General features: G+C 45.0%; 2 protein-coding genes across 4 annotated transcripts in view; both read right to left on the reverse strand.

Moving 5' to 3' along the window:
- dhx37 (DEAH (Asp-Glu-Ala-His) box polypeptide 37) overlaps positions 1-9,286 on the reverse strand; it is a 16,977-nt gene extending 7,691 nt beyond the window's left edge. The window contains exons 1-19 of one of the 3 annotated variants that reach the window (XM_026999774.3): positions 9,014-9,286; positions 8,367-8,485; positions 7,995-8,161; positions 7,719-7,831; positions 7,258-7,615; positions 6,977-7,125; positions 6,666-6,758; positions 6,489-6,585; positions 6,297-6,410; positions 6,022-6,123; positions 5,725-5,839; positions 4,730-4,828; positions 4,592-4,644; positions 4,378-4,510; positions 4,201-4,277; positions 3,780-4,012; positions 3,572-3,683; positions 3,317-3,423; positions 2,986-3,174 (exon numbers count right to left, since the gene is read on the reverse strand). In XM_026999774.3, coding sequence (XP_026855575.2) covers positions 2,986-3,174; positions 3,317-3,423; positions 3,572-3,683; positions 3,780-4,012; positions 4,201-4,277; positions 4,378-4,510; positions 4,592-4,644; positions 4,730-4,828; positions 5,725-5,839; positions 6,022-6,123; positions 6,297-6,410; positions 6,489-6,585; positions 6,666-6,758; positions 6,977-7,125; positions 7,258-7,615; positions 7,719-7,831; positions 7,995-8,161; positions 8,367-8,472 — 2,417 coding nt within the window. In that variant the 5' untranslated portion in view covers positions 8,473-8,485; positions 9,014-9,286. Of the gene's footprint in view, positions 1-2,985; positions 3,175-3,316; positions 3,424-3,571; positions 3,684-3,779; positions 4,013-4,200; positions 4,278-4,377; positions 4,645-4,729; positions 4,829-5,724; positions 5,840-6,021; positions 6,124-6,296; positions 6,411-6,488; positions 6,586-6,665; positions 6,759-6,976; positions 7,126-7,257; positions 7,616-7,718; positions 7,832-7,994; positions 8,162-8,320; positions 8,486-9,013 lie in introns of those variants that run through there. The other 2 variants (XM_081707466.1, XM_081707468.1) reach the window with 2 other exon arrangements.
- Positions 9,287-9,434: 148 nt separating this feature from the next.
- Positions 9,435-10,000, reverse strand: part of gp1bb (glycoprotein Ib platelet subunit beta) — a 3,604-nt gene continuing 3,038 nt past the window's right edge. The window contains exon 3 of the mRNA XM_026999773.3: positions 9,435-10,000. This exon is cut by the window's right edge and continues 166 nt beyond it. Within this exon, the coding sequence (XP_026855574.1) occupies positions 9,875-10,000 (126 nt within the window). The 3' untranslated portion in view covers positions 9,435-9,874.

Consider the following 10,000-nt stretch of genomic DNA (forward strand, 5'->3'; position numbering starts at 1 on the left):
GAAGGGCTTACTAATAAATAATTTACATTTGATTTGATACTAGGAAGTAAACTAGCTAGCCATTTAGAGAAAGGATTTTGGAGTTGAGGGCAAACCTATCTCACAAGCACATGAGATTTGAATATGAAGAGTACCGCTGACCAAGTTTTCAAGTGAACCTAAATGTTTTGCACATACATGTTTTAAATGGAAATGACATGGCTTAACAGGTTCTCAAGTTTCGAATGAAAGCAGTGTTTTGCTGAGTAAGCTCAAAGGTATTTACCTGTGTATTCAGTGCTGATAAGTGAACTCGGGTTCACTAGCTATGTGTGCACAGAGGTAACTCCATACTTTAACTTTTTCAAAGCACTGGCAGAGACTGTGGCCGTTTGGGGGAGGCGCTCATTAAGTGCACTTGCCACCAGCACACAGCCCAGTACCCCCACCACCAACGCCCAGCACACAGCCCAGTACACCCACCACCAACGCCCAGTGCACAGCCCAGTACACCCACCACCAACGCCCAGCGCACAGCCCAGTACACCCACCACCAACGCCCAGTACACCCACCACCAACGCCCAGTACACCCACCACCAACGCCCAGCACACAGCCCAGTACACCCACCACCAACGCCCAGCACACAGCCCAGTACACCCACCACCAACGCCCAGCACACAGCCCAGTACACCCACCACCAACGCCCAGCACACAGCCCAGTACACCCACCACCAACGCCCAGCGCACAGCCCAGTACACCCACCACCAACGCCCAGCGCACAGCCCAGTACACCCACCACCAACGCCCAGCACACAGCCCAGTACACCCACCACCAACGCCCAGTACACCCACCACCAACGCCCAGCACACAGCCCAGTACATCCACCACCAACGCCCAGTACACCCACCACCAACGCCCAGTACACCCACCACCAACGCCCAGCGCACAGCCCAGTACACCCACCACCAATGCCCAGCGCACAGCCCAGTACACCCACCACCAACGCCCAGTACACCCACCACCAACGCCCAGCGCACAGCCCAGTACACCCACCACCAACGCCCAGCACACAGCCACAACAGACCTACACCTTTGCAGATAAAATCCCAGCCTCCACCAACACTGCTTATTTAATCAATAAAATAAACAGATAGATGAATAAATAAATAAACAAAACATTCTACATATGAAACATTACAACGTATGTACGTACGTACCAGAGATCTACCTGACTTCAGTACCGAGCAACATCAACTATTTGGACACCAGTACACAAGAAATTTAACTAATGTCCAATATATTTCTGACACACAGATAAACAGAATGGACCTCTTGCAGACTTGCAGATCTGTCAGTCTGGACCTGTATATTATCAGTGGGCGGTTGTGAAGGTACTCTTTGGGAACATGTACCTTTTGCTCATTTCTTGGAAATAGCTATACAATATAGTTATATGATAACAGATTTAGATCCTTTCTCTCTCAGGACATTCTCTGTAAAGCCCCTAAACCCCTCTCTGGTCACAGATAAATTACTCTGTTCATTAAAAGGACACAGACTAGCAGTTCTGCACGCGCACACACAGCCCAATAAGATGGATAGGTTGTCACAGAGACAGGCCCTAAACAGCACTAAAATGTTCCAGAAAGCAATCAGCCAACATACACCCCACAAAAACAGCTCAACACACACTAGCACAACTGACAACGTGAGAAGTCCACAAAGACACATTTTTGAACATTAACACTCTTAACAAATCTAAATCAGAAGAACTGGCTATTCAAAACAGGGACATACAGACCATATATTTTAAAATGACTCCATAATCAATTACCCACAAAAACAATACCTAAATGAAAGCATAAAACTAATATATTGACTATATTAGAACTGGCAACATAAGACTTCAAAAAAGCTTTGACAGTGGTGTAGGTGCACATAAACACAAAAATTTGAAACCTATGCAAATTATAATTATTTAGGAATTTAGGTTTGAAGATTAGTTCAACTTGAAACTAAAAATATGGCAGTCAAAGAAGAGAGAGAATGCATGCAGGACATTCTATGCAATTAAAGTCAAATTCACATTCAAATAGCAATTCAAATTTGGCTCAGTCAGTTATAGAACCAATTCTGCTGTACGGTAGTGAGGTATGGGGGGCCAATCTGAACTGAAAAATGTTAACCATTTAAAAAGCTAGCTCCTACTTCTACAAAACCCTGGAATGTGAAGAGATGAACAAAGAATCACACAGCTGATCCTGACAAACACTCTTACACATCAGGACCAGTCTGACCAAACCAAATTACTTTTTACGTTTACAAATTACAACACAAACACAATTCAAAATGTAGCGCTATCTGGCTCTAAAACGACAGTACACTGTAGCAGTCTACCTACCCACACTAGCCAATATTAAACACAGAACTACGCTGGCAAAATGCAGACTCTGTGAACACAGCCTGGCCATACAGACTAGATAGAATATATCACGGCTTCCCAGAGAACAGAGACAGACCTGCGCTCTCATTTAACGTAAAATATTTGACCAAATACAGCAAATTTACTTTATAATGATGAGATGATATAATGAGATGATACACCCCAACTTTAGATGTCTAATACTGACAAAATGCTCATCCTATCAGAAGACAAGTAAGAAAGTAGCATTTTAGCAGGATGATATATAATTTAGTTTTAATATTAATGTAGTTATTTATATATTTAAATAGTTTTAACATTTAGTTATTTATATTACATTTACATTATTTTTGCTTTTCTACTTCTTATCTTGACCAATTATTCTTTCATTCTAATTACAGTTCTTTAATTATTAATATAAAGGCTATAATCTTAATTTCCTAATATTGTAAAGAAATTAACAGAATGTTGGCAATATTCAAAATGAAAGTAAAGCGTATTGAACTGAATTTGAGAAAGAGAGGGAGCGCGAGAGGTAAGGCAGGAGAGAGAGAGAAAGTTGTGCACGACTGAGTCTCACCTGTCCAGTTCCTCAAAGATCTCTCTGACAGTCATGGTCGCCACTACAGTGATGACGTACGGCATGCAGTCCTGCTGGCGGCCCAGCGCTAGCATCTTAGCATAGCGCGGCGCAACAGGAAACGCAGCCATGGCACGACCCAGGGGGGTTATGGGGCAGGAGAGGCGTGCCCTCTCCATATCCACCATCCTGCAGGAGAAAGTGTGTGTGTGTGTGTGTGTGTGTGTGTGTGTGTGTGTGTGTGTGTGTGAGAGAGAGAAAAAAATAAAAGACACGTCTACCAACAGGACAAGGCAGCGGGAGCGAGAGTAGAAAGTGAAAGATGTCTTACCGTCCCTGGCGAGGTGGTTCCTCCAGCGCGCCCAAAGAGATGAGCAGCTGCTCAGCAGAAACCAGGGCTTCAGCCGAGGGGGTGGTAGGGAACGGGAAATTCACTACCTGAAGACACACCCACAAACATGCCCACATCAGGTAATGGTAATGGTTAGGGCCACCATTTACAGCAAGCTGGGACATGCCACGTTCGCTGGAATGGGGGTGTGTGTATGGAAGTGTGTGAACAGAGAAGCTCTTTCTCTGCACTCACCTTGTCGATGTTGAGGTCTTTCATCTGCAGGACGAGATCGTCGACAGGCCGACGAGTTATCTCAGCCTCGGAGAATGGGCTGAAGTCACTGAACACTGCCGAGGAGTAGATCCTGTGCGCACACAAAAAAAAAGCACACACCAATGATTTAACATCTATAAGCATTTCCATCTTTCATCAAAAGACTGAACTTCAAAGAACATCCAACCTATAGCAATGGCCTGGCTCCGTTCTTCCTGCCCTCCCAGCTCTCTGATTGGCTGAGGCCTGAGAGGTCCAGGTGACCTTAAAGGAGGAGACTCCTGTCACTTTGTCATAGAATCTCTTCTTCACCCGGCCACAGTCCACCACGTACTTAATGCCGGGAATGGTGAGAGACGTCTCCGCCACATTAGTAGCCACCACACACAAACGAGCTCCTGGAGGAGGTGGACGGAACACCTACGCAAAGGTACGCGCACACAGATGACGATGACGATAACGAAATCCCAGAACATCAAGAATAGAAATTAACTACAGTATTGCTCTTTTATAAACATAAATATATTTATAGTAACTTATAGTAAAAAACATTCATAAAGAAATCTAAGTTCTTATTAAACGAGTAAACACAAGAGACGTAAAAGTACTTTAGCCTGCTGCTCAGATGACAGGAGTGAGTAGAGAGGTAACACATACAGAGGGATAGAAGGATCAGCCTTCTCCTCTGAAAGACCAAACACACACACACACACACACACACAGTTCACATTATACTTCTCAGTACAGGGTGGTACACTGCAGAGACCAGTTAATTAACACCTGACCAGTCTCCTCTGGGTGATCGCCCAACTCCAGGTCTGAGCCGTCATCGTCGTCATCGATGCCAGCCTGCCGATCTTCATCGCCTTCGTCCACGGGCTGGGCGGAGTAGTTATCCAGATCTATCCGAGGAAGAGACTGAGAGAGAGAGAGGACTGAGGGCAAATGTGGTGGCGTGTGTAATCTCTGGAAGAGTAGTGATATGGGAGTAATCAGTACCACAGTTTTCTTCCGCTTCGCTTTCCTCGGATCTTCTGACCAAATCTCTGGATCTGTAAGAGTGAATACACACCAATTTTCCACGGACCTTTCTTTAAAAAAATGCGTGGCTTTTTATGTGTGTGTGTGTGCACCTACCAGTGTGTTGCTTGTTAGGTCTGTAAGGGAAAGCCTTCCTCAGTCTCCAGCATGTGGAGTGCACCTCTGCCTGGCCCGTCAGAAACACCAGGATTCCACCTACACGCAGCACATGTCTAGTCCGTTATCAGCCCACCTGAACGTACGTGTGTCTGGCCTTCCACCCGTGCTGCCGTTTAACGGGCAAGGATGCAAGTCGAATCGGCAGCGCCTTTCTGCACTTGCGTTTCTGATTTTTTATTTTTTTAGAAGAGTCCTACTGCCCTTGCATGCGCATATGCGTCACATGTTCTACACTCAGGCTGCAGTAATGAGATCTCAGCCAGTGTAATTATGCTAAAATGTTAACTACATTAAAATCACATCAATCATGTGGCAACTGTACTGTTTATAAAAAGATCAGACAGACACAAATAGAAATGATACTCTCAACTATGGTTAACAAGGTGATTGGATTATACTTAACTAGATAACTCATACATTTGACCACATGTGGGCCATTCTACCATGTGTTATGGGTGTCACAAAACCTTTGTGTGTGCACATTTGAAAGAGAATTTGTGTGCAAATCTGCATGCATATACATGTGTGTTTGTATGCACGTTTGTGCATTTGCAAGTGTGTGTGTCCGTGTGTGTATTTGAATACATGTGTGTGTGCATTTGCATACGTGTGTGCTTTCGCATCCATCAGCATATATAAGAATATTTGCATGTGTGTGCAATTGCCTGTGTGTGCATGTGTGTTTGCACATGCATGCATATGTGCATGTTTCTGTGCATGCATTTGCATTCATGTGTGTTTACATGCATTTGCATGTTCGTGTGTATTTGCATGTGTGCGTACATTCATTTGCAAGCATGTGAGCATCTGCATGGGTGTGTGCACATGTCTGCATATCTGTGAGTACATGCTTGTGCACATCTGCATGCATGAGTGTGTGAGAGTTTGCATGCGTGTTTGGGCACACGTGTATGTACGTATACGTTCCCGACCTGGTGGCAGCATGCGGTGAATCTTACAGGTCTTGCGAAAAGCCTCTCCTGTGTAATCCTCCATTGGCGTGCGTTTGTTAAAATGCACTGTGACTGGGAACTGACGAGCCTCCACCTAATCTCACACACACACACACACACACACACACAAAAAGAGAGACAAATATAATCCGTAAAACAACCACTGAAGCCACTGAAAAAAGTTTGAAAAGTGCTCAGTGTAACCTTCAGAGAGTTCTGTGAATGGGTCAGGAAAAGGGGGCGGGGAAGGGGATGGAGAGTGGGAGGGGCTAAGACCTTAATGACTGGAGGAGGGATGCGGAAGAGTCTCTTGTTCTCAGTGAAGTCCTCCACCCGCAGTGTGGCTGACATGATGAGCAGTTTCATAGGCAAACCTTTCTACAGGGTTAAAAGACACACACAAACCTGACAAATGTGCCTCCCCATCAAAAAAGGTAATACTAACAATCTTTATTATAAACATGATGTGTTTTATAGGGGAGAGTGTGTGTGTGTGTGTGTGTATATGTGTGTGTGTGTGCGCGTGAGAGACAGAGAGTGAGAAACGTTACCTTGTTGCGGAGCGGTACAATGCGCGAGAGCAAGCCGATGAGAATATCAGTGTAGACACTGCGCTCATGAGCCTCGTCAATGATGATCACGCTGTACTTCTGCAACAGGAAGTCCTATACATACAAACATTATTAAGCCATGAAGATGTGGGTGTGTGCATGTGTGTGCGTATGTGCGTGTGTAAACATTACCTTTTGAATTTCTTTCAGCAGAACACCATCTGTCATGAACTTGATTTTGGTGTCTTTGGTGACATTCCCTTCGTATCTTATCTGATAAGACACCACCCTGATAGCAAACACACAGTTAGTGTAGTTGTTGTAAGTTAACTATCGGAACGGAATGTTTCGAGGGATTTGTGCGCACACCCTGTAGACAGGTTCATCTCCTTGGCAACACGGTGAGACATGCTAACTGCTGCCACTCTCCTGGGTTCAGTCACACCAATGATGCCCCCAGCCCTTAGAGCCCAGAGAGAGAGAGAGAGAGAAGTGACAGGGGACGTTATTAAGATAACTGTTTCTGTTTCACGTACAATAAAAACATTTGTGCAGCATGTACCTCGTAACCGTATTTGGGTATCTGTTCAGTATACTGTGAGTGTGTCCCCAGTGTGTGCATCGTGCTCTGGGAGTGTGTCCCTGCTGGGTGTACTGTGCTCTGGAATGGGAGTGTGTACCTGGCGTATCCAGCCTCGTACAGGAACTGGGGCACCTGTGTCGTTTTCCCACTGCCGGTCTCCCCACACAGCACCACACATTCGTTCTCCCTCACTGCCTCCATGATTACCTGCTCCTCAGCCAGCACGGGCAACTTTAGCCGAGCTTCCTGCAGCCCACACACACACACCCACACAAGCAGCAAGAGATGCACGCGTGCACAAAGAGATCCGAATAAATAGAAATGAATCTGTAAATAAAAAAGAGCGACACACAGACACGAACAACGGCTTCCTCTCACCTGGATCTCTGGCGACCGGTCCACGGGGACGAACACAGCAGGCTGGCGTGCCTCCTTCCCACACGTAGCCCTTTCTCCTTCTTTTTCACCTCCCTCTTTCATGTCCACTCTCCCTTCCTCCTCCTGGTTCTCCTTTTCTCCAGATGCCACTCCGTCCGAGACCTCGTCTCCTGCCCCTGCCTCACCCGCCTCCGAAGACGAGTCGCACGCGCTGCTCGTCCCCTCCTCGGAAGAGACCTCTTCGCCACTTTCGCTCCCCTCTTCATCTTCCCGCCTCCTCTTCCTCCTGCTGTTGACTCCTCTCAGGCTGCTGATTTTCAGAGGGGCCGGCCTGTCGTTCTGCCCTTCGCCGACAGATCTGCACACGCACACATGGAGGTCACGCAGGAAACAGGGTCAGTTTTGGAGTCCACGGAAAACAACACAACACGACGCAAGCTGCTAAGTGCTTTTGCGCTTACTCTTTAGCTTGATAGAGCTTGTCTCCAGTGCCCAGTTTGGAGGTTGTGTAAAGCAATTTCAGTTCAGATTCCGGAAGCTGAACTTCTGCCAGTTTATTTAAGATACCAGCTCGCTGGATGGGACAAAAAACACAAGACAGTTGAGTGCACAGCATAAAAACAGAAGTGTATAGCATGCACTGACTAAAATCTTCAAACACCAAGGGCTATTAGCAGAATGTAAACATTAATAGACTGTCTGATTCTCCCCTTCATAGACTCAGACAGACAACTTACGTGGGCTTTTTTTTCTTTCTGCTCCAGAACTTTCTCCAGATTCTTTCTCTGTTTCTTGGACAGAGGTTTTTTCTGAGGAGCAGAATACTCCACCTTTGGCTTCTTGGCTTTGCTGGCTGGCAGCACCAGCACATTACTGTCATCCACCCCCTTCAGAATGGCACTGCCTGAAGACCATAATAACCGATTACAGGGCATCACCACAAGTTCTCAGTTGCATACCTTTTAAATACCTATTTTGGAAGGGTCACGGCAAACATCTTAACAAAAGTACAAAGGCAGGTAATATGTAGTATGAAGTAAGGTAATATGCAGGACAGCATTACCCAATGGAATTAACCAAAAAATGAGCGCTGATTTAGACTTCATTACCACTTAGTTCCACCACCACGTCACTCTGTTGGTTTTCGGCAGCGGTCACCGGATGTGTATTCTGCTGCCTGCCTTTCCAGTTGTGTTTCTTTCTCAGTCTTCCCATCGCTCCAAAGTAGCTAAGTCAAGTATAACAAGTTAAGGTACTTGACTTGTTATCAGGAGGTTGCTGGTTCAAATCACACCACTGCCGGGCCCCTGAGCAAGACACTTAACCCGAAATTGTTCGAGTTGTACGCAGTCATAATTGTAAGTCACTGTGGATAAAAGCGTCAGCTAAATACCATAAATGTAAATAAATGTAAATTACGTTAGCTACGATGTTAACCAGCTGTGCTGCCAAGTGGTAAAAAACACAGTTGCTATCACTTTGCGTCTGTAGTTTGTATCTAGTTGTATCTAACGCTAACTACAGTTTCTGATTTGTTTTTGAACAGTTACTGAGTTTTCATTCTTCGCCAGGACGCCCAACTCTCCGGAGCGACCGCTGACTGTCTGTTTACTTTCTTATGTCCAGCCTGTCACGGCTTAGCACAGACATCTTCTCGTTAGTTAGCCCACTTCTAACAGTCTCACAGCATACATAGACAACGCTTTTTATACAAATCTAAGGCGTTTAAATAAAGAAAAATACAAATTTTACTTACGCTTAAAAAAACAGAATACGTAGAAAATCGTTTAGCTTGCTAGCTGGAGTATTCACATCTCCATTAGACCTCACGTGCGGTTACCAGCACTGTCCTCCTCGCTAATGATTCCGACTCTTATAAATGACGTTGAAAAGGTTCCTAGGCTCATGTAGCCTGCGTGTGATCGTGTTATTAAATGGTAATGCACTCGTGAAATTACGAACAAAGGAAAACGCATTTACCAAGATCAAATTCTTTAATTACTATTGAATAGTCGTCACATTAAGTTTGAGAAACTGGAATCTGGAATCGCTTAGTGGATTACATTTACGGCATTAAATCAGAAGGCGCAGTGTACAATAATCAAGCTTTGGAAAACATGCTACTTAGTTCTTATAGCCTCTGTCTCCCCCTCCACACAAACGCACACATGGGCACATATATTTACATACATTTATTTCACTAAAACAACTAGAAATGGATTTCACCGTTACCGATATAAGTATAATTACAAAAGACCAAAACAAAAATAAATTTATGACATGACAATGGAACCTGTTAATGCAAATCGAAGTGGCTTGTTTAGTGGAAAACACTACATAAAACAATGATGTAACCAAACATTGAAGTGGTGGTGCTATAAACACCTTATTGCATAATTATGAAAGGGTGGATTTAAAATTATTTTTATACACAGTAGAGCAAAGTCGAACACCTTACAGATTAAACTGAACAGTAACATAGAGTTTACAAACACTAAGAATTTCATTAATCCGGTAAGGAAAATAACAACAACAACAACAAAAATGAAACCCGCTTGCCCGTAACCTGCGACTCTTCTTTTCTCTCACTGTCTGGAGGTTTCTCAGCCAGCACTCCTCAATAACTGCCGTCCTTCAGCGCGGTATACTCGCTGACTCCCGAGGCACTGGCTGCGGGGCCCTCAGCGGCCGAAGCCTTCACCTCGCAGGTGAGCCGGTTGAAGCGGCGGAGGAAGTGTATGAT

Source organism: Electrophorus electricus, chromosome 25, assembly GCF_041902795.1.
Source record: "Electrophorus electricus isolate QZ-2024a chromosome 25, ASM4190279v1, whole genome shotgun sequence".
In the NCBI taxonomy this organism is placed as follows: Eukaryota; Metazoa; Chordata; class Actinopteri; order Gymnotiformes; family Gymnotidae; genus Electrophorus; species Electrophorus electricus.